The sequence below is a fragment of the Enoplosus armatus genome, chromosome 11 (genome assembly GCF_043641665.1).
Source record: "Enoplosus armatus isolate fEnoArm2 chromosome 11, fEnoArm2.hap1, whole genome shotgun sequence".
NCBI lineage: Eukaryota > Metazoa > Chordata > Actinopteri > Centrarchiformes > Enoplosidae > Enoplosus > Enoplosus armatus.
Window position 1 is genome coordinate 9,402,148 of NC_092190.1, and position 23,697 is coordinate 9,425,844.

The 23,697-nt window shown below is 42.0% G+C and overlaps 2 protein-coding genes across 2 annotated transcripts; one reads left to right on the forward strand and one right to left on the reverse strand.

Moving 5' to 3' along the window:
• The first annotated feature begins 3,429 nt into the window (after positions 1 to 3,429).
• On the forward strand, positions 3,430 to 14,883 carry slc9a2 (solute carrier family 9 member 2). The gene is made up of 13 exons (XM_070914077.1): positions 3,430 to 3,865; positions 4,044 to 4,258; positions 4,356 to 4,604; positions 6,497 to 6,747; positions 6,837 to 7,054; positions 7,285 to 7,484; positions 8,034 to 8,123; positions 8,208 to 8,278; positions 10,224 to 10,391; positions 10,519 to 10,624; positions 12,776 to 12,892; positions 13,171 to 13,258; positions 13,848 to 14,883. The coding sequence occupies exons 1-13, from the start codon at positions 3,601 to 3,603 to the stop codon at positions 14,276 to 14,278; spliced, it is 2,469 nt and encodes an 822-aa protein (XP_070770178.1). The 5' UTR covers positions 3,430 to 3,600; the 3' UTR covers positions 14,279 to 14,883.
• Positions 14,884 to 15,009: 126 nt separating this feature from the next.
• On the reverse strand, positions 15,010 to 21,677 carry mfsd9 (major facilitator superfamily domain containing 9). Its single transcript, XM_070914078.1, has 6 exons — positions 21,391 to 21,677; positions 19,987 to 20,074; positions 19,225 to 19,268; positions 18,147 to 18,276; positions 16,857 to 17,066; positions 15,010 to 16,779 (listed from the first exon to the last, which is right to left on the reverse strand). Exons 1-6 carry the CDS (start codon positions 21,475 to 21,477, stop codon positions 15,905 to 15,907), a joined length of 1,434 nt encoding a protein of 477 aa, XP_070770179.1. The 5' UTR covers positions 21,478 to 21,677; the 3' UTR covers positions 15,010 to 15,904.
• Between the last annotated feature and the right edge of the window lie 2,020 nt (positions 21,678 to 23,697).

Below are 23,697 nucleotides of genomic sequence, written 5' to 3' on the forward strand. Positions count from 1 at the left end.
CTTGTCAGCTAATTTATCAGTGGATGGAAAACTGATTAACAACAATTTTGATAACTGTGTAATCATCAATCAAGTGATTTATCAAACAAAAATGACAAACATTATCTGATTCCAGCTCCTGAAATGTGAGGATTTGCTGTTTATCAGCTTCAGCTCTTACTGACAGATGCTTGTTGGTTGCAGTGTGGCTAGTTTTTGATTACTGACGGGTGACCTCTGACCTTAATAATGAAAAACAGGTCAATGTGGAGACATATTTTGGTTTTCCAGCGTTAAGGGAAGAAGAAGAAGAAGAAGAAGAAGAAGAAGAAGAAGAAGAAAAGACCGTATACGAGCAGCGAGGAAGAAAGTGAGCAGTGTGTAGAAGTAGAGAGGACCGAGAGGATTCATGTGGCCCTTCAGGTGGACAGACAGTCCTCTGGGGCGGCCTGGAGACAAAAATGACCCAGTTAGAGAGGCTGGCGGCACACAGCTGCCCCCCTGCAGATGCTGTCAGCACCGGCTGCACTGCAGTAGCTCTCCCGCTCAGATATCCTCTTCCTTAACTCACCTCCTCCTCATCCCTTTAAATCTCTCCCAAATGCCTCATGACCCCCTTTATTCTGCTCTGTCATCAACCCTGTCTCCAGCCAAATACCCTTTCCTGCGTCCCCCTGTAACCCCGGTGTTCCTCTCAATTTCAATCTATCGATCCTGTTTCAGTCCAGAGCTGAGCCGTGCCCATCTGCCGTCCCTTGAGTCTGATCTACAATCGTCAGCTTGATGTAGAAATGTCTGTCGTAACCACGGACCACGTGGGCCGTCTGACTCCATCCACAGCAACTGATCCATAAATTGCTTTCCCATCAAAGAGGGGGAGAAAACGCAAACCAGTTTAAGAGGAGAACACTTATCCACACACACACACAAACGTGAAGAGGAGGTAACGCCATGCATAAAGAAGCTCTTGTTACCCAGACAGCAGTAAACTGAGCATGTAAGAAACCTTTGAAACCTTTGTGGTGATGATGAATAAACTCTTCTTACTGATGCTATAGGAGTTATGCTGTAGGTGGATCCTTATGGAGAAACACTCCTTTAACACAACACTCTGCAGATGGGCAGGTGCAGAAGTCTTGTCCAGGTTTATATCTCAAAAACACTGGAGCACACACAGACACTAGAGACATTTAAAAAGGAGACAGTTGGAGGTGAACCACAGAACTGTGATCTAGTCCCCCCTCTGTTATGAAAAGAGTGATAACTGTGATTCAACAGATCAAATCTAATCCTTTACGCTCTGTTGGGAGCATCTGGGAGGCCTGCAGTGGCGTGGCTTTCAAGCGACACATCCGGTTGTAGATGTAATATGTATTTGAAAAAAAAGCCCAAATATGTAACATTATTCTCCATAATCCCACATCAACACGCTCCCGGCCTTTTACAAACCTGCATGAAACAGGGTGTCATCCAGTGTGTGGACATAAACACACAGAGGCCAGAGCTGCCCGGGAATCTCTTTATGGCAGCACTGGCCTATAATATGGTGATTATACTTCAGTGTGGATACATGATTATTCCCTGACAGTCGGACAATAACAAATATTGCGTCATGATATCTGCTGATGCTCATTCAGCGAGGCTGCTGCCGCTGCATGATGCTGCAGGGTGTTCACTTCGTTCTGCACTATTAGATAAAAACCGGCCATGAATAAAAACAAGACAGATACATCGACATTTGAGATCTGGCTGTAAACATGTCTTATTCTGATCCTGCTGTGAGGTGCTGGTCTCTCTGCACGCCAGCATCTTTCACTGAGAGCAAACGCCCTCGACAAACCGACAGATGATGACATGTCAAGTGAGAAACAAGCGGGAATATAAATATCTCATACCGTTTAGAGAAATGCGAAGGTTTCTTTTCATATTGATGCGCATCCTGGTTGCATACTCGACGATGTCTGCAGTCAAGACTCGCCCTGACTCCCTCTGACACATCGAGACGTAATACCTCCGCTGAATGCAGCTCCTCCTCTCTCCACTAGGAGGCGCTGCCGGCCTGCTCTGCAGGGACCGCTGCTGCTGTAGGTGGAAGTCTGTACGTGGATGGAGAAAGCAAAGGTAGTGGTGGAAGAAGTACTCGTTCAAATTCTTACTTAAGTAAAAGTACATACAGTATTACAGCATGAAACCAAATGTACTCGTAATGCAGAATGGCCCATTTCAGAATCATATATATTACATCACTGGATTATAATTAGTTAATGTTGCATTAATGATTCATTTTAATGACGTTATATGCTGCTGGATAGCTTAATTCATAATAATACATCAGCATTTATTATATTATTTATATTTTATATTAATAATCTGAATCTGCAAAGAGATAAGTAAGTAAGAAGTTAGAAATTATTCCATATATAATCATCATATCTATTCCAAAATGGAGCATGTCTGTATTTTCAACATTTTGTTGTTTGTCATAAACACATTATTTTGAGATTTTGGGGAAGGGGATACTAAGAGATACTAAGTCAAGATACTGAGTCGAAATTTTGACTTTTAAAATTCAGATTTCTTATCTTTCTTGAGATAAATAAATAATAAATAAGTTTTCATTAAATTAAAGTTATTGTGATACCAAAGTGTGAATGATACAATGAATGTGATGGTCCAGCGTGGTGAAAGGTGTTCAGGACATCCATGAAGGTGACACTCAAAGTTATCATGTTGGCTCAGTATCTCGTCATTTTGATTTTCCATGGGCATTTTGGAAATGCTGCCTTCTTATCAGGCCTTCAAAACAAGTTTAACATAGTCAAGCTTCTCTCTTTCATGCCTCTCTTCAGGCCAGCTCTCTCTTTTAAAAGAGATGACACATCTCAAGAGATTAAATGAAGAACATGTTTTGTCATTACTAACTTTTTGTCTCATATTTCTTTCTTTCTTGGTGGAAATGGGCTGAATCAGAGACCAATTGTCCAATGATGCTGTAGCCTTTGTTGGCAGAACTCACTTTTTATGTTGTAATCAGTATTGTATTTGAGAGGTAAATTGGTTAAATATGGCATCTGTAAAGGAAGAAAGTAATTTAGCTATTTATTAGCTAGATTCCTGAAATATGTTATAATTGTTCACACCGATACACCTTTGCGGTCTGTAATTCATAAACCACTTTAGATAAATCAGGGACACTGTTTGTATTACAAGTGAAAGTTGACACTAGTGTCGTTCGGGAAACTGGTGTCACCGAAACTTAAAGAGTGGCCCCTGAATGGCCCGCAGAAACACCGCGTCCCCACCCTTTTTTTTATCTTCGGCCGAAGCCCAATCAGAGCAGCGCTCGGGGCCACGCCCAGCCTGTATCGGAACTCGTGGACGCGCTGCAGGTAAACCACAGGTGCGTTGTCCCGCTGTTTGAAGGAGAGTCGGAAGACACAACCGTGAGCTGTGAAGAAACGTTCATTAAAGCCTCGCTGCTGGAGAGTGACAACATGCGAGGAAATTAACTTTGATCTCACCTCAACTGGTTATTTCTCTTTTCGACTCTGCAGCTGGATGGAGTGATTTATATTCACATCAGGTTGGATTAGTGTGAAGGGGCTGTGGGTTTTGTGCACAATGAATTTAAGCCTCACCACACGAGCAGGAGTTTTACTCATTATTTTCACATTTTCAAGCCTCCTCAATGGCTCCAGAGGAGAAATCCCACCAAAACCAACCAGCGGTGTCACGATTTTGCCCCCAGTTAAGCCCGACAATGGCCCCCAGGCCTATCCAGACGCGGAAAAGGCAAATTTACCAGTGTTTACAATGGATTACCCAAGAATACAGATACCATTTGAGATCACTCTCTGGGTGCTACTTGCTTCTTTCGCAAAGATTGGTGAGTAGCTGCTGATTTTACTGACACTGAGATGGGTTAAGATCCAAATCTGGGTGATGACAGTAATAGGTGTGTCCCCTTCATGGAGGATGCAGGTAAACTGTTTACAGGCAGAGAGTGCTTCTTCCTCATCAGCCCTGTTCCTGTTTATGAACTAAACTCACATCTCCTTTCTCAGGTTTCCATGTGTACCACAAGATCACCATCTGGGTGCCAGAGTCGTGCCTTCTGATCACCATTGGTCTGATTGTGGGTGGCATCATGCACTCTGTCAATGAGGAGCCCCCCGCCGTGCTCTCCAGCAATGTCTTCTTCCTCTACATGCTGCCCCCGATTGTCCTCGACTCGGGCTACTTCATGCCCACCAGGCCTTTCTTTGAGAACATCGGCACGGTCCGTTACAAGTCAGCCACAGTTTCCCTTATAACAGATCCAACTTCTTGCTCTAATATAAAGACGACTTGACTTTTTCTTCCTGTGTTTGCTGCAGGTGTTGTGGTTTGCGGTGGTGGGGACTCTGTGGAACAGCATCGGCATTGGCATGTCTCTGTTTGCCATATGCCAGATTGAGGCGTTCGGCGTGCAGGACATCAACCTCCAGGAGAACCTGCTGTTTGCCACCATCATCTCGGCCGTGGACCCCGTGGCAGTGCTGAGCGTGTTTGAGGACGTGTCTGTGAACGAGCAGCTGTACATTGTGGTGTTTGGGGAATGCCTCTTCAACGATGCTGTCACTGTGGTGAGTGGGCTGAGGCAGAGAGTACCCAAGTGTGTATGACTTTGTGCAGGTTAGTGGGCCATTTTACACCCAGCTGAGACTTGCTGCGGCACGTTGGCCAGCTCTGGATACCTCTGGGCTACTGCTTGTTATGAAAACATGCTGAGCAGCGAGGAGGGTGCCATTACAAACTGTTCTTGCTGCGTTTATGGCATTGTTCGGGATGATGTGGCGTATTTCAGTGACCGAATACAACTTGAGGGCGCACTCAGGGGAAAGTGCTGCAACAAATTGTCATCTAGCAGCACAGATAAACTAAAAAACAAGCTAATTTACTGATTGATATGGGTCCCACAAAGACAACATATTTTCAGAATCACACACATATAGTTCATTATAGGACAAGACTATTGTGACCCCGCCTACCATTTGAGAACCAGTTTGGACCCTTAATTTCAAGACTGCTATTATATGCAATGACAGATCCAGTATCGTTTGTTGTCTGAAGCTTTTCTATTCTTTCTCTAAAGCCTCGGCTCAGATTTCGCCAGATACTTTACAGTTTGTTCACTCTCTTCCCTGGGTTAGTTGTGCATGTATGAGAACATAATGTGTGGGAGGGAAACATCTGTGCGCTGGCAAGATTGCTGTAAAGATACATTTTTCTAAAATGGAAGTGAGGGAATGTTATTAGAGACATGAAACAGACCTGAGCCGTGTATCTTTTGGGAGCTTGTTTATTCAGATGCAGCCAAACCAGTTTATGAGGTCACTGTTGCATTTGCTTGTATGGGAGGAGTTAACACACACACACACACACACACACACACACACACACACACACACACACACACACACACAACATTGTCTGAAACTTGTCTGAAGCGAGCTCATGTTCAAATTCCCTCTTTTTATTGTGCTCAAACACACCCACCCACCTACATTAGCCTTGGTGTGGTGACCCTTTTGTTTAGTCCACAGTAGCCGAGCTGATGCAGAAAGTGAAGACAAACATTTACCCAGGAGGCCGGGAAAGCTCAGGCGTGGTCTGTGTAGAGAGCTTTGTGTTGCAGAATAGCACCAATCAAACAAGATGTAATATTTACCAAAAGTACAAATACTTCCGATGAGCACTGCAGTCACTAGTTAGGTGGAAGGTGGTGTCCGTTGTTGGGGGCCCAGATGGTGAAAAGGACCCACAAAAATTCCAGCCGAAAAAGCGGGGACCCAGAGTTCCTAGCTCCGGCCTTGACTGAGAGTACCAGATTATCATCTGTATCCTTGATATGCAAATTTAAAACAGGGAACTGTTGCTGCCTCACAAAAAAGTATTTATGCATATTGAGGACTTTGTCAACACTGTTTGTTGCTGGGAAACTTTATTCTGCATAGCAGCCATTTGCTTGAAAACATCCTCGATCCAAATGAGACACCACAATTTTACCTGCCAGTTAAACTGTGACTGAGTGAAAGAAAACATTAAATGTGCTCTATGTTTGGTATCCTGTCTTTGCCTTAACCTTTAACATAATTTCCAAAACAGGCACTTTTCTTGCTTTCTCTGAACACGTACTTTCACCGTGAAAACAACAGTAAGATAGAAGTTGTTTATTGTCGGAGGTAAAGGCAGAACAGGAAGAAAAGGAACAAAGCCGGTTGCTCTGGCAAATGCTTCTTTTCCGTGAGTCATTCGGTGTGCTTGGTGAAATGAGATTATCAAATTGCAAACAGTGCAGAGTAAATAATATATTTCAATAAATCACTGTTATCTGCCACTGTGTCATTAGAGGCCACAGCCCCCAACACCAGCCGCGACCTCTCACTGGGATGTGTGGGATGTTTGTGCACGTGCATGCATGCGAAGTTACACAAAAAAGACTGCGTGTTTCAGCATGTGTGTGACATGTTTTCAGGTGTTGTACAACATGTTCAACTTTGTGGCGGAGATGCCGGTGGTTGAGCCAGTGGATGTCTTCCTGGGAGTGGCGAGGTTCTTCGTGGTCGGGCTCGGTGGGATGGGCTTCGGCATCCTGTTTGGCTTCGTGGCTGCCTTCACCACAAGGTTCACCTCCAAGGTCCGAGAAATCGAGCCGCTCTTCATATTCATGTACAGTTACCTGGCCTATCTGGTGGCCGAGCTCTTCGCCATCTCATCCATCATGGCGTGAGTAGATTTTAACATTTTTTTAACTGCAGTTTCAACGCTGCAGGAATACAGCAAAAAACACAGCTTTGTTTCCTGTTTCTCTGCAGCATTGTGACCTGCGCCCTCACCATGAAGTACTACGTGGAGGAAAATGTTTCCCAGCGTTCCTGCACAACCATCCGCCATGTGGTCAAGATGCTCGGCTCCATCTCCGAGACCCTTATCTTCTTCTTCCTGGGCGTCGTCACCATAACAACAGACCACGAGTGGAACTGGGGCTACATCCTGTTCACGTTGCTGTTTGCTTTTGTATGGAGAGGTCTGGGTAAGTAGCGGGCAGCAGGTATCTGTGTCATGTTAGAGGTCAGGTTTTGTTTGACTTGGCATCTGTAGGCCTTGTTCCCATATTAAAGGTGCCCCTGTGGAGTTTTTGACCACTAGTAGTGCCACATAGATTCATTGATAATATAAAAATATTATTTAGTGCAGCTTTAAACTTGCTAATAATACAACTTCTGACAAAATAACAGCAGTTTTTCTACCCTTCCCTCCCAGGCGTCTTGGTGCTGACTCAGATCATTAATCCTTTCCGCACCATCCCATTCAACTTGAAAGACCAATTTGGTCTGGCCTACGGTGGCCTGCGAGGTGCCATTTCATTCGCCTTGGTCTTCACTCTTCCCGAGAACATCGGCCGCAAGCAGCTCTTCGTCACTGCCACCATTGCTATCATCCTCTTCACTGTGTTTCTTCAGGTAAGAGAGTGTCTTCGTAGTTCTATTCAAAACATTTTACACAGCTGTTTGCTGCAAATCATTTGTCTTTGTAACTTAGATTAGTATGATATATATTAGTGTTTTGTCTTAGTAGTAGAACTAGAAGAATAAAATAGACTTTTATAGACTTAACAGACTTCTTAAGTTTGCAGGTGTAGCGGTAGAGTCTCGGGCAGAGAGAAACAGAATAACAAGGTTAGGTTTTCTTTTAAGCTTAGAGTGCATCACATGATCGCAAGTCCAGATCAGAACTGATTTTGTTATCTACTAAGTTGTGCAGGTTAAGGACATATTGATCTTGGAGTTGCCAAACAGGTCTTTAAGCGTTTAAGAGCTTTTTGCTGCTGCAATAAGGACTCATTTTTAATCCTTGCATCTTGCAATGTGACACGTGCAGCTCTTCATTGTCCACCTTTGAATGTTGTGATTATTATTTATTGTGTGATGTGTTATATATGTTATGTCTGCCTGTGTGACACTGTGAACTCAGTTGAGATTTAAAAAAATCTTTCGTCCTCTTCCCCACAGGGCATCAGCATTCGACCTTTGATCGAGTTCATCAATGTCCGCAGAACCAACCGCAACCTTGACACCATCAACGTAGAGGTTCACTGCAGGGTATGCCGCAGATTGTGATCGTTGTAAATGTGGTAGACGGTATGTTTCTGCGCACAATGTTAACAGGTGTCACTCTGCTCTCAGCTCATGGAGCACACCATAGCTGGCATAGAGGACCTCTGTGGACAGTGGAGCCACTTCTACTGGAAGGACAAGTAAGAACTTTCTCTCTCGCTTATGTACATTCATGAGTAGCCTCAAGTGAGTACACATTACTCACTTGATCTTAAACTACTCAGCTGCTGCATATCCTTAAGTTTAAAGAGAAAGAATCTGAGGTGAAACTGGAGGAGAGATGGCAGTTTTAGTTTCGCTGCTCTCAGTTTCTCTCTTTGTAGTTTTGTTTGACAATACTGTTGTTCACTCTGGGATTGTGTGGGAGTGCTGACAGCTAATCAGAGTCCGTGTTCAGTTTCCGCCATCAGCAGCGACTCTGATGTTTGTCTTCCTAAAGCTCTGAAATGTTTTATTTAGTTCCTCAAAGTCAACTCTTTGAATCACATCAGGTACACGCCACTATTGTTGTAAGATGGCACCACATTTAGCTGTGGTAGATTAGATATTTACTTTCATGCATTATATTACAACAGTATTCTAGTAGCTTTGTGTTTTGGTGCATCGTTACCTGCTACAGCAAACATCTGTTTTTTGTTTCTTTCTACTCCGTCTTTGTACAGTGCTGTCATTTATAACTTCTAAATAATATTAATTTTGTCATTACTTAAAAAAAAAACCCAAATGAGGTTGTAAATGAGTTCACGTCCACACTGTAGTCTCAAGAAGACTGATGTCTGTGAGAGAATGTATTCCTTTTGACCTTTTCTCACCATAGAAAATTAACATTACTTGCATCCACTGTGACAAACTTACAGTACTGTGAGTATAATCTCTGTGGGTTTTACAAACACACTGATCATTCATTTCAAATGAATTACAGTTGCTACAAACCAACAGCATGGCATAAACCCATTGATATATTATACAGTCAGTCAGTCTGTGTTTACTTCATAGTAAGACTGCACACACTTCCCTCCTCTCCACTGCTCTCACCTCCCCCGTTATCCCAAGCCTCTTTTTTTCTCTTTTTTCTTTTCTTTTCCTCGTTTGTTAACACACTCGTCATGCTTGTCTTGTGAGACGGGTTCCTCGAGTCTCAGAATGCAGATTTTAAGTTTGATTTCACTCGTCAAAACATGCTGTGAGCTTGACTGTTACACACAGAGCAGTCAGTGAAGTGTTTGTTTTGGCTTCGTACTCCGGCTCATTGCATTTACAACGGAAGGGTGTTTGAGGTTATTCATATCCATATTGGGTGAACAGTGTTGCCCTTTTTATGCACTGTTCCTCAATTTTAGGACACTTCAGCAGGACAATGATCCTAAACCTACAAATACCTAAACAGTATAGGTCACTCACAGGGCCTCAATCCCACTGATCATGTGTTTCAAGACCAGACTGAATGCAAAAAGCCTCTAAGACGAGCAAGAAGTGCAGGTAGCTGCAGTGCAGACCTGACAGAGCATTAGCAGGGAATATACGAAGTGTCTGCTGGTGGAGGTGGGTCAGAGATTTCAGCCAGTCAAAAAACTGTAAAATGAATTCATCCCTTGCAGGCAGGTTGAGGTGTCAGCTGAATTACAAGAATCGATACATAGTTTGGATAAGTAACTTTTAAAAACTAGAATATTATATACTCTTCTACTATATACAAAATAAAGCACAAACAAAATAAATGGTGATAAATACTGTATACACTAAACATAGATAGTAACTATAACGTGTAAACTAGACAAAAATAGTCACAAATTGAGTAAGAAGTTGCAATAAAAATGAAAAGCAAAAAATTGCGCTCAAACATATTAATATTTGCAAAATTAAATAAGACTTTTAACTTGTCCTGTTACTTCGTGTCCTGTAGAATCGGTGGTCTATTTATAAAAAGGGCTACATTGCACTGATTGCAATTTGTGAATTTTTCCTACTAACAATTTTTGTTTGTGTAGCCAAAGCCTGAAGTTTGAAGCACAGAGCCTTCACAGATATCTCTGTTTCACATAAACTGTCCATAATCAATGAAGTCCCCTTTCTTTCCATGTCCAGGTTTATGAAGTTCAACAATCGAATCCTGCGGCGGATCCTGATTCGGGACAGCCGGGCCGAGTCCAGTATTGTGGCGCTGTATAAGAAGCTAGAGCTGCAGAACGCCATGGAGATCCTGGACACGGTGTCTGGAGACATCAGTGCTGCTCCGTCCATCGTCTCTCTCTAGTAAGAAGCCTTCATCATGTCTTTCTGTTGCTCTGACGATCACACCACCTCCCTATTGTCTGTTCAGATCAAAGGGGTCGAGAGAATAATATTTTTTTCTCTTAATATCTGTTTATCTGTCTTTTAGTGAGGAAAAGAAAAACTCTGCTAAACCTAAGAAGAAGTTCCTGTCTCATGACCTGAAGAACATGCACGACATCCTGTCCAAGAACATGTACAAGATCAGGCAACGGGTGAGATATTATTAATAAATCTTGCAGGATGACAGCTGTTTGCACACCACTCTGCTTTTTTCCATTTCCTTTCTGGAAACGTAACTTCAAACACCATATTTCAGTTTTGAGGCATTTGTACTTTTGTAGTTGAGCATAATATGCTACTTTATACTTCCTCTTCACTACTTTTCAGAGATAAATATTGTATTTTTCACTCCACTACATTTACTTCATACATCTGACAGGTGTAGTAACTAGTTACCTTTCAGATCATAATTTGACATAAAAAAAGCCCTGTGATAGTCTTATAAAATACAATGTAATAAAAAGATTAACCAGTAGTTTCCCTGAATACTTGTCACATTTCAGTTCTCATCTGAGTTCCACCAAGGGAAGATCTCCTCTCTAAACTTCTCAACATTCTTCTTCTAAACATGGTTTGCTTTAAATAACTGTTTAAGTCTAAAAGAGGTAAATATTCCAATATTTCACAAAAACGACTGTAGAAAAATCAAAAAATGTATACAAATTTGTGCGTGACAACTTCGATTCCTCCTCTTTCCTGTCTCATTAATCATCTTACGACCCCTCAGATTTATCTTGTGACCCTTTTGAGGGATGCTGACCCTTAGGTTGCTCCACCTCAGATGGCTACAAGAGTAAAATGCTGCTTACACTTTGATGCATCTGTGTTAACAATCTAATAATGTCATGTCATAAAATCTGTCACGGAGTACTTTTACTTTTGATACTTTAAGTACATTTTCCTGATAATATTTAAGCACGTTTACCTAAGTAGTATAAATCCACGGCTTTTGCATGTAATAGAGTATTTTTACATTGATGTGTTAGCACTTTTACTTAAGTAAAGGATCTGACTACTTCTTCAATAGTTACTACTACAGCAAACACGAACAATACGCAGGAATTACAACTCCCATAGACACTGAATGATTAAGTAAAAGCAGAGAGCTTCCTCCAGTCTTCATGCATTTGCATTCTACTGTTGTTGTAGTAAACTTTCAGTTGCTGACAGTACATGCAGTAGTGTGAAACTTGAACTCTTGTTTGTCTTGACTACATGGATCAACAAAGGCAGCCCAGTCACAACAATTTCAAACTTCTAAAATGAAGCCGCGTGCATCTCTTTTTCCAGATACGGTAGTTGTGATATCCCCTTTGTTTTTGGCATTAGAAGCTTGAAAAGAACACAGCATAAAATTATTTTACGTAACATCTTGTGATCTCTGTTTATTAGACCTATGTGTCTGTAATCTGAACAGACGCCAGTTTCCTAGTAAACTGGAAACGCCTTGCTCACACACGGTGATGTGATCACTCCAAGCACTGAAACTCGGTGCTGTTTTGCATAACCACAGACTGGCCGGCAGTACTTTTCCATAAGTGACATGACATCACCCTTTTAGGGAAGCGCACAGACGCTTTGATGTGTAGACAAATAGGGAGCATGTGCTTCTGTTCTTAGGTAGACGAATTGTCTGATTATCTTAACAACCCGTCTTTTGAAGTCTCTCATCCCCTCTTCTCATATATCACATATTTATAGTTCTGTCTCTCACACAAACCCTGCGTCACCACTGTTTGTGGTGTTATTTGTTTTACTGAGTTGTCGCATTTATGACCATGTTGACCTCTTGTGAAACAGATAGGAGCCTTTTGTTGGCATGAGTACAATGGCAACCTTTGCAGTGTGTGAAAGGCGGTTAGGTTGGTTTTAAGTCTAAATAATAGCTGCAGGACAGAAAGAACCATGTTGACAGTGATGGTACCCATCACTGTCAACATGGAAGAGGAAGAGGTGCATGGAAGAGGTTAGCGTGGCTACGTCCAAAACTTGCTCAAACAGGTGTGGCCAGTTTTGGTTGAGTAATCTGAGCTTATAAGAATGCTGTGTCCTCTCAAAGCATCTTAATGGTCTATTACTCTCAGCCTTTGTCATCTCCGCAGTCAATGGATGTCATTGCCCTAAAGGCTGAAGCTTTGTGGCCGCCTGTAGGCTGACTTTATTACAGGTGGACATGTCCAAAATGGTGGGACCTGTGAGCTGGAAGCGTCCACTAGTGGTCTAAATCTGCTGTGTGATGTTGTGTGTATATAATGTAATGTAATGTTGTATCTTGTACCTTTTTTTTTGTTTTCTTTAACCAGACGGTGGCATACACACATAAACATGCCCTGCCAAACGAAACCCACAGCAGAGAAATATTGATAAGACGACACGCCAGCATCCGCCGCAGCCTCCGACCTGGCAGCTTTCAGTCAACGGTAAGCAGGAATGCTCTGTAACTATGGCTGGTATTGACTTGAGGTATTAGATAACTCTTGTTCTCAGCCTTTTAGTTAAAGTACGTCTGTGAGAGCAGAATTGAACCTTGTGAGAAGCAGGTTAATTATCTCTTGGCTATGCTGAGATGAAAGAATCCAAATCAAACATGAGGTTCACTTTCTTAATCCCATCCCTTGTTCATCATTCTCCTTTTTCTCTCTTGGCATTGTTCCTCTCGACTTATCATTATGCTGTTTTATTCCCATGTTATTCTCAGGCGGTGCCAAAATCTCATAAGTACTTCTCTCTTCCTGCTGGGAAAAGTCTGGACTCAAAATTTCCTCCTGGCAGGCTGAGCTATGCAGGTAAGCTTCTTAAACTGCCTTTAACCCCTTGACATCCAGTTTTCCCTTTAAGTAGATTTAATGTTGGAAAAATCGCTGTGCTTTTAACCGTCTCTCGCAGCCTTTTTTGGAGCAGACATTCATGTCCCCCCACAAGATGAATTTTACTTTTTGGATTCTGACGTCTCCTCTAGTGTCATGCCAAGTCCAAATTTCTATTTGTCCAATACTTTGGTTTATTACCAAATACTAGCAAAACTAATGACATTCCCATCAGCCTCACCCGGGCTTCATGTTTAGTCCTAATTAGCAAATGTTTGCATGCTAACAAGCAAAGCTAAGATGGTGAACATGATAAACATTATATCTGCTAAACATCATCCTGTTAGCTTTGCCAATGTGAGCACATTAGCATGCTGATGTTAGCATTTAGATCAAAGCTGAGCAGCCTCACAGATGTCAGCACATTAAATAGAAATATTCTAGTTGTTCTGTGTATCATTTTACACACATTTCCCAAAATATTCATCCTGACATGTTTAGTATTTTTGGGAATGTTTGGATCTCCATTAGAATTTCAAAATTTTACCATTTTCTTCACCTTCCCCAGATGATCAGGAAACAATGTCAGAGGTGGCCTACCCCTCCAGACGCTCTCGGTTTGGCCAGCCCGCACGCTCCTCCTCCAGAGCCATGATGCCTCTACGCAGGTTGGACACCCTACAGGAGGCGCCCTCTGTTGACATTCTGGTTGAAAGCACAGGGGAGGAGAGAGGCAGGACAGACCATGGCATGTCCAGAATAAACTCCTCCTCCAGTGATTCCCGCATTCCTGCCCCTCGCCGCCACTTGCACTCCTCCGTTGACAATGAAAGCGACTCAGCTGATAACTTTAGAAATGGGCATCATGAAGCAGCAGCAGCAGAAGAGGAGGAGCAGCAGCAGCCTTCGTCTCCACCTTCTGCCTGGGCTGCTGAACCCAGAGACAACGCAACACGAAACCCTCTGCTCAGGCGGCCTCAGTGGAACCCGAAGGTGTAAAAGTCTCCCTGAGCTTTCAAGAGCAGCTGGACTGCCATAGACTGAGTCTCAGGTTCTCAAGCAGCTCCAGGGTCTCTACATGTCACTGTGTATTCATACCACGTAAATGAACACTGGAGGTCCACTGATTTCTTATTAGAGATGAACAACCCTCAAAAATTAGCCAAAATGGACATTAATACCTTGAAGTCAGAGGTGCCACATCAGAAGCACAGTGCACTATAGTGAAGGAAATGTATATGACCTGTGGACACTAAGTCATTTGCCAGTTTTATCTGAGTAGTTATTTCAACCATTTTTTTAAATGTTTAAAACAGTGTAATTTAAACTATTTTATTTGTAGTAATTATTTCTTAGTTACATGTACATATTGTACTTTTGTTTTTTATTGCCTATTGTGTGCGACAGTTGTACAGTATGATTGAGGATAGTTTTGCATCTTGGCCAAATTAGTTTTACATGAGGAACTATTGCTGTGCAGTACAAAATACTCTTGGGACTAACTGGACGCCTTTTGTATGTCTGTTACACTGATGGACCTCACAAATCTGGGCCCACTTCATTACTTTTTCTTTTTCTGTAATAAATTTTCTATGCTGTTGAAAGCTGTTATCAAGCATTGTCTATGAAACCATGGATGCAATGGAAGTTTATAAATGTGACACTGAAGGCACCGCCCATAAAGGAAGAGAAGATGGGAAGTATGTACATGAATGTATGTAGATACAAACTCGCATACAAAATGTTGTTTATTCCTTGTGAATTTTTGGCATGAATCTGGCATGTACTTCATGGATTCACTTACTTCTTTACATACATTTATACAACTTTAATCCTTAACCAGGTGGTCTTTGGGTCTTTAAACAGTGGTGCTCGGTATACAGTTGTAACTTAAAAAAACAATTTCTTTAAATCTCTATTTAAACATATCCTAAAGATAAAATAACAAAATGTAAAATTCAGAGACTAGAGCAAACACTTGCCACCATTTTTAATGCAGTGCATTAAGAGAAACTACTGGCATTGAGGTAAAACGTGTTACACTAATTATGGCCAACTTGGCTACTTCAGAAGTACAACAGTGTAATCTACCTTGGTCAGGCAGCCCGATTTCCCCACAGCAACTATAGGTTCAGCCCATTTATGAATATATTTGAAACATTACTGCCTGGAGCGTAAAAGGAGGATCACCGTGTATTTTGGTGAAGCAGTAGAAGTTATTTCATCAGCAGGCCGACATTAACTCCAGGGACTTTGTAGTGGAATTACATTACAAATAAAAACTGGCCCAAGTAGTATGTGCCAACGCAAGGCCCATTTGTTTCTGTCTGATCAAACTTGAGCACAGCAGGAAGCAGAGTTAACTTCTCAGCCCTGACTTCACCTCAACGCTACGCTTGAGGTTTGAAGCTGCTCTTCCTGAGAGAAGGACTGCAGTGCTGGTGGAGAGGAGCCATTTTCTGACCCTGTGATGTCGCCGCATCTACCTGTACGGACGTGTTTGAGCAGGAAACATCGTTCCCACTACGAGTCTGCTGTTCATCTCCACAGCTGGCCTCCTACAAATAAGAGCACTTCTCTGTGTGGTAGATTTGCATTGATTTTCATGATTTCAAATTCATTCAGTTACTCAGAGTTTCCGAGTTTGGCTATTTTTGTCATCCCTCTCCCGTCCCACTCGGGGATCCTGATGAGCAGTAAACCTACAGCTGCAAGAGCTAGGACCACTCCCAGACTGGGGGGACCACAGGGGCTGAACTCCTGGGCCAGACCAGAGAGGAGAGGGGCCAGGACTCGACCAACGGCTGTAACTGACTGCCCAGCTCCGATCAGAGTCCCGCTGGCCTGGGCCCCTCCTCTCTGCAGCTCCAGGTCTGTGATACATGTACGTCCAATAGTGGTGGAAATGGAAAAGAAGGTGGAGGTGAGCAGCACCTGCCACACACTGGGCGCAGCGGCATACAGGAAAATGAGTGAACAGGTGAGCACTGTGGAGTGAAGCAGCAGAGCGGACATGTTGTTCCCGTACAGCTGGGTGACCGGTCCCACCAGGAACCCAGCCAGGGCCCCTAAGGTGCTGCTATAGCTGATCAGATACCCCGTCACCTTTGGTTTGAGTGAGAAACGCTCCTCCATCGCCAGAGAGAAGTTACTGTAGTAAAGCATGATAGCTATAGCCATCAGAAGACGCACCAGGAAGAGGTCCCACATGTCAGAGCAGGCCACCATGTGGATCTTGGAGCCCACTGAGGATAGCTGTCTCCAGGCAGGCTGGAGCAGTGACACCTCCCTCCACCTGAGACCACCTCGGTGCGGCCCTGGAGCCCTGGAGCCCGGGTCAGTCTCTGCTGCCAACACTGGGTGGTGACTATTTGCTTGACAGCCATTGTGAACCGTCTTATTGCAGTTGTTGTCATGACAACCTTTACTTGTGTTGTTGCTGGAGTTAGTGTCATTACGGCGAATTAGCGTCTCGCTCCATGGTAGCATCCATACCAGCCCTGGAACGATAAACACATAACGTTAGATAAATACTTCAGATACAGGCTTAAATCTATTCTCTCCATTTTCTACCCACCTGCATTAATAAGGAAGATGGCAGCACAGGTAAAAGAGGAGGTATAAAAGCCACCTTCATGCTCCGTGAGGTAGCCCCCCACCACGGGACCCAGGATGAAGCCAACACTGGAAGCTGCGTTGAAGTGTCCCATCACCAGAGGGCGCTCTGAGTCAGACACCAGGTCCGACAGCAGGGCTCTGCAGATGGACAGGGAGTGCTTGAAAAGCCCTGAGAAAAGAAAACAGTCAATGCATAGTGAGAATCAGAAGCTGACTGATCTTTGTGCAAACTGTGAGTGCAAACTCTGAGGCCCTTTCTGTAACGTTGATGGGAAAGGGAAAATAAAGCAGGTAGCTATTTACCATTTCCGCTTTTCCAAAATTATTGAAATTGACAGTCAGACAATTTTTTACAGCTTAAAAATACACATTGGTGCATTTAGCAATGCAAAGCTTGGTCAGTAAAGAACATATGCAAGCTAATGGGCTAAATATTTTGTTTTATGAGTCTGTGGTGGCCAGTGCTATCCTCTATGCTGTTGCATGCTGGGGCAGCAGGCTGAGGGTGGCGGACTCCAACAGACTCAATAAACTGATCCTCAAGGCCAGTGACGTTGTGGGGGTGGAGCTGGACTCTCTGACACCATGTCTCACATCCTCTCCATGATGTGCTGGTCAGACACAAGAGCACCTTCAGTGGGAGACTCATTCCTCCCAAATGCACAACTGAGCGCCACAGGAAATCATTCCTGCCTGTAGCCATCAAACTGTTCAACTCCTGTCCAACACTCAGAGGGAGAAACAAGAAACAAACTGAAAATCTGGACCTGCTCCTACACATATTACCTCATTATTATTTATTCTTTAAATTTTCAGAGCAATATATATATAGTCATACACAACAGTGCAATACATACATACATACATATATATATATATATACATACATATATGTTGTTATTGTATATATTTATTTTTCACTTAAATATTGTAAATGTGTATATTTTTTATTTTCTATTTCTTATTTTTATATTTTCTACATACTTTTAGCTCTATATTTTTGCTGCTTTCTACTGTTGAATGGGAACACCAGTACTGTACAATTTCCCCCCGGGGATCAATTTCTGATTCTGATTCTGAAGACATGACAGTGTGACAGTGAACCAGCATGCACAATATCAGGACCCTGAAACTGAAGCAGCTAAATGGAATTCAGCCATCATCAATTTGATTATTTACGGCTGTGATTCTCCTGCTGTGACATGTCAAAGTGTCTTCTGTGAAAAAGGCAGACAGTTTAGGGACTTACCCACAGGTATCCGTGCGAGGACAAACAAAGCGATGCTGGTGGACATCCCGAGCAGGCCGTAGCCTAGAGCACTCAGCAGCAGACAAGTCAGCAGAGAGTACCGCCGCCCCACCACATCACTCCAGCTGCCCTGCCAATCACACACAAGGAAATGACACACAACCACAAACAGAAATCAAACCAAATTGTCCGTTCTCTAGAAGATGTTTAGAAGAGAGATTGTGGATCTTTGTACAGCCCTATGAAACATCTCTACTTCACTGATCTTGGATTAATGACAAATCCCAACAAATGGAAAAAAGTATCTTGTGTATGGAAAACTCTTTCCTCTCAACCAAGCAGCTCAGGCCGTTATACAAGCCTGTACTAGATTCTCACCCGGCCTCTCTCTCTCTCTGTCACACACACCCATCTGATGGAATAATGAAATTAGGACCAATTGAGTTTGCTGTGTTCTGGATGCAGCCTGGTGGGATTATCAGAGACCCAGCTGTTCACGCATCCCTACGTTTATCAGGATTCAGCCGGTCTGCACGCAGGAACTAACAGTTGACTCCTTATCTGTTTAATTTGTCGCATGACCCCTGAGAATTAAACCAATTTCAGGAGCTGTGGGTGGCAGGAGAGAGACGTGGAAAGCTGAGAATCTTTTGTCAGATGCCAGATGCTTATTGTAGAGTACTGTGCAGTAATGTCTTAACACTTTGGGCATGGTTTTAATCATCAAGGCTTTGGTTTTTCGTCATACCGTCCATAGGTTGGTTCACTGATAAAACATCTCCTCAGTGTGAAGTCAGGGGGCATCAAAGGGTAAAAAATGTATTTATGTGTAAAAAGAGTCATATTTATGTGTATGCAGCTAACCAGGAGTAGCTTGTGTGTGTGAATGTGCAGAGACTGGGAGTATTGTATGACCACAACCAACCTACAACTGCCAGTGTTTATTGTTTTCATGAAATACCAGAGATGACATGGAATGCAACCATTTTGGCCACTAACTGTGAGCATGCCTTGTCAAGCAAGAGAGGCTGAAAAGAGGTTAGAGACAGAGAGACGGAGAAACAAAGTCAGTACTTACAACTATTGTGCTTGAGAAGAGCTGTAAGATCCCATATGTAGCTCCTGCAACAAACTTGTTTCAATTCATATTTGTAATATAAAGCACAGAGCAGACACCGTGTGTGTGAGTCTAATATGATACAGACAAAAGAGTCTTGCAATCAGACGCTGACATACTGTTAAGACTTAACTGCCAAACCTCGAAAAATAACAATTACATCACAGGACAATGGGATATGTTGCTTATTCCACACACACGGTATACAGTAAGTCAAACCTAATTAAAGCTTGGGGGCACGTTCGTTTTCAACATTATATTTACTAAGGCTGCAATGAATTATTATTTTCTATCATCAATGTACCTCTTCATCATCTGTTTTATTTGCTCTGACAGATTCGTCTGGTACCCCCTCCCGATCAGACTTCGGGTCGGGCCAATCACAACCGTTTAGTTGGTTCTGTTTTATTGTTTCTGTATTTGGTTAACTAATTGCCTCGTGAACTTATAGCACTAATATTTACAGCTGGAAACATTATGTGGTGTTTTGTGATTGCAAATGCTCTGTTAGCAGTTATGTGTCCTCCTGACAATCATTAAGAAAACAAAAGACTTCATTAAACTTTAGATTATTTGCCTCTCTGTCTGCGCTAACTCTGGCAAGCAGATAATTATTTGGTCGGTCATTTAGTTATAAGATTTGCATGCACTCTGGCTGACCCTAGAGTACATCTGCTACGATGTAACTTGAATAGATTATTTCGTGCAATGGACACAACTTACCTACAATACCAGCCACAGTGGGACTTGCTCCAAGAGCTTTCACATGATGGCTCAGCAGCGGGATGATCATGCTCACCCCAAACAAGTCCTAAAGAGAAACAAGGAAGTGAAGGAGAAAGGAATGAGGAGCAGGAATTAGCCCAGAGGTATTCAGCTGTTATCATTAGCAGGATTTTATCACACCAGAAACCTCTGAACTGAAAGAAACACAAACAGATAAGCGTCCAGTATTCAACACAGAGAGTTTAAGGACAGTTGACGTTCCTCCTCATCCTGTTTATCTGCATTACTGAAACCAGAGCAGCTCTAGCCAAACTCTTGATTGGAGTCACACAGCAGTTCATACAGTGCTCTAACACACTCATTACACTAATCGTTTAACTTTCAGAAGAATTATTGTCCCCAGTGGCTGCCTGTGCAAAAAAAATCTGAGCTGCCTGGATTCGTTTAGTCACCTTTAATTAGATGATCATCTCAGCTATGCAGGCTGAAATGTTAGTTCTCAGATGCAGGACTGCAGGTCAGCTCTTAAAACAACATGAATATTTTTGAAATACAAAGACTTGCTTATACATTAACTACAATATAACATCAAGCATTGGGTTTCACCATGTCCTTAAATTTAAGGAAGCACCAGTGCAGTTTGCAACATATTTAACTGACAGTGATGCTTTGAAGAGGCAACACTCAATACACTCAGAGGTGTCAAAACAAGCTGCCATGTTCTGTAATCTCCCTTATTTAGTGGCTACACACCTGATTAATTTAGGGTGACATATTTCAAAACATACTATAGTATTTATATGTATATATAATATTCATTTGTTTTTATTTTCAGTGGCAAGAAAGCATTTGTGATGTACTTGCAGATATGAGCTATCTGATCCTCTATGCTGAGTTTATACAGGCCTTATACTTGATATTTTTTATATTATTATTTTATGTATTATGTAATACATAACAGTCCTAATTTCAATCAAAAACGTTTTCTTTATATAGGTTTAATATCTCTGTGCAGGTAGGTATGACATATTAGTGTTTTAGGGGTCAGTGCAAGGGTAAGATTTAGGTTGAAGGGAAAATAGGCTATGAAAGTGTTGCTGCTGAAGATGTTAATACATTCTAAGAAAATCAGAAAAAAATGTTAAGGTTATGGTAAACCCTCATCCTTTTATATTGAATAGAATTTCAGCACTTTAAAGACCTGCTTTGTGAAATCTAAAGTATTACACTTGAATTTTAAATCATCTGCAAACACCCTGCAGATACCTCCGTCAATAGTTTGAACATGAAGCACATCTCTAACTGAATTGTGAAATGTAGTTTTAACATCATGCCTTTTGACTTATGAAAGCATAACCTAACAGTTCACTCAGTCTGATGAAACCAGCACCGTCTACTTACCATGAAGCCCACCACATAGATGCATTGTATGATCGTCGTCCGTCCTCTTGGTTTCTGAAATAAAGTGCTACATCTCTGGTTTATCATCCTCCCGCTGTGTCAGGACGGCTGCAGCCAAAGCGGAAGCGCTCATCCGCTCGACTGTAAGTTACTGAAACAGAAAAAGCGTCTCTGTCCCGGCGGAGGTCTCGCGGTCAGGGGGTGGGGGGTGGAGATAAACTGACCGGGTTTAACCATCTGTCCAGACGCGGTGTGTGTGAACAGTGGCGGGTTTTAAAGACAAGTGTTCCCTTTATATCCTGCAATGAAGCTGACTGTTCGACTCGTTTTGATTTCTCAGGTGTTGAACTTCCGTGTTGTCTCGTCTGACCCCCCCCCCCCCCCCCGCGGCTGCTCTGACAGTTGGTATCGCCCACTGACGTCACTAAACCGAATCGCGAAATTATTATTCATAAACTAATGTTTTATTTATTTTTTTGGCTTTAAATCATTATATTAATTTATTATATACAAGAAAAATTTATTTTCTTCCTCTATGTTCACATTTTAGTATTTGCTTTTATTTGACTTCAGTTGTTTTGTATTTATTTATCATTCTATTTTATTTTATAAATATTTGCACACTTTAGTGTTGAATATGTTATCACCCGAGATCATGTACTATTGCTGATATATATACAGTATATATTTTAATATTAATAAACAAATTGAACGAAACCAAACAAACAAACAAAAACACACAAAGCAGTTTTTGATTTATTGTATTTAATTAATTCATCACTATGTATAAAAGCCACTCATAACTCATATAGAACACATATTGATTTTTCATGGGCTAATAAAATGAGCATTTTCCCAAGGTACATCTGCAACATTTAGACGGACTGAGATTTCAGTTACTTTTACGCCACCTGCTGGACAAACCGGGGCATCCGAAACATTATTAACAGGACAGGACAATTTAAGGAGGATTTTACAGCAATTTACTGGCTACAGTGCTGCCATAGTCTTTATTTCTGTTTTACATAAAAAACATTGTAACACATTTAGACTTACAGTATAAAATCATCTCTACATATGTAATGTAGTACTTTACTGTAATTCATACAGCACTTAAACAGTAGTACATTCACTACCACAACTACTCAAGTTTACAGTGTTTACAGCAACATACAGTATTTGAGTATTTATTGGATGATGAAATGCAATAGCTATACAGTTAAAACTACAGTAAATGCCAATTTTATAATATATATAATAATAATACTGTAATAATGAAACTCATACGTCACTCTTATTTTATCTCTCGAAAACGAGTCTGTGTTTCCAGTCTAATGATTAGTCCAGTTCTCTGGCATACTGGTTCTGTTATGTTGTGAAGTTGCAATGGTACTAAAATAAAGAAAGTAGTAGTAGACATTTAGACACTGACACCTTGAAGAACTTCAGCAACCTCTTTGTTACTCAAAACTGGGCTGATATGTTTTATTTATCACCTTGAATGGTGGAAAAATTAAATCTTCAACCCATGAATTGTATGGGGAAGCACAGTTTGCTATACTTGAATACAGTTTATTTTGTCCCAAATACATGAACTACAAACATATTTGTCACGCTCATGTTGCATGCTCGATGAAGAACTCAACAGGATTAAATCTGTTGTTTTACATTACACATGATATCTGGAGCTTTAAGGCTAAAATATCCAATCAGTCTGAGAAACAGTGGTGGATGGAATATATTACTCACCGGCCTCTAAAATCCATCAAAAAGTAATCAAAACTGTTTGGATGTTTTTTCAGGCAAGACACAAGTTATAACTGACATTTTCTCTCTCACACACACACACACACACACACACACACACACACACACACACACACACACACAGACACACACACTACAGAGCGGTGGATGTGGGTGGAGTGCTTCAGGCTGAGGGAAGCCTGGGTCACATCACTGTGTAAATTTGTCAGTGTCTATATGTAGGTTCACTGCTAAATATGCCCCTTAGACGCTAATAAACCAGCGGTTCCCTTCAACTCACACTGACTGTTACTAACCACAAAATCAGACTTTAATACAACTGAAAATCCCCAAGAAGTAACATGGTGCATTTGCAGGAAATTATTCTGGTGTATATATGTATATATGTATATATGTGTGTGTGTGTGTGTGTGTGTGTGTGTGTGTGTGTGTGTGTGTGTGTGTGTGTGTGTTGTCCTGGTGGGGCAGAAGCTTTGGGCCTGGTGTTGTGGGGTACTTTGCTCCTCGTCTGTCCTTTCAGTCTCACCCTGCTCTGACATT

What these genes read in the sequence shown, in the direction of transcription:
- slc9a2 (XM_070914077.1), top strand. Translation starts at nt 3,601, where the DNA reads ATGAATTTAAGCCTCACCACACGAGCAGGAGTTTTACTCATTATTTTC. An exon ending in CCGTCCATCGTCTCTCTCTA is followed by an intron (nt 10,392 to 10,518) that starts GTAAGAAGCCTT and finishes TCTGTCTTTTAG; the next exon opens with TGAGGAAAAGAAAAACTCTG. An exon ending in CTGGCAGCTTTCAGTCAACG is followed by an intron (nt 12,893 to 13,170) that starts GTAAGCAGGAAT and finishes TGTTATTCTCAG; the next exon opens with GCGGTGCCAAAATCTCATAA.
- mfsd9 (XM_070914078.1), bottom strand. Translation starts at nt 21,477, where the DNA reads ATGATAAACCAGAGATGTAGCACTTTATTTCAGAAACCAAGAGGACGG. An exon ending in TCTTCTCAAGCACAATAGTT is followed by an intron (nt 18,277 to 19,224) that starts GTAAGTACTGAC and finishes TGTGATTGGCAG; the next exon opens with GGCAGCTGGAGTGATGTGGT. An exon ending in CATCTTCCTTATTAATGCAG is followed by an intron (nt 16,780 to 16,856) that starts GTGGGTAGAAAA and finishes TTATCGTTCCAG; the next exon opens with GGCTGGTATGGATGCTACCA.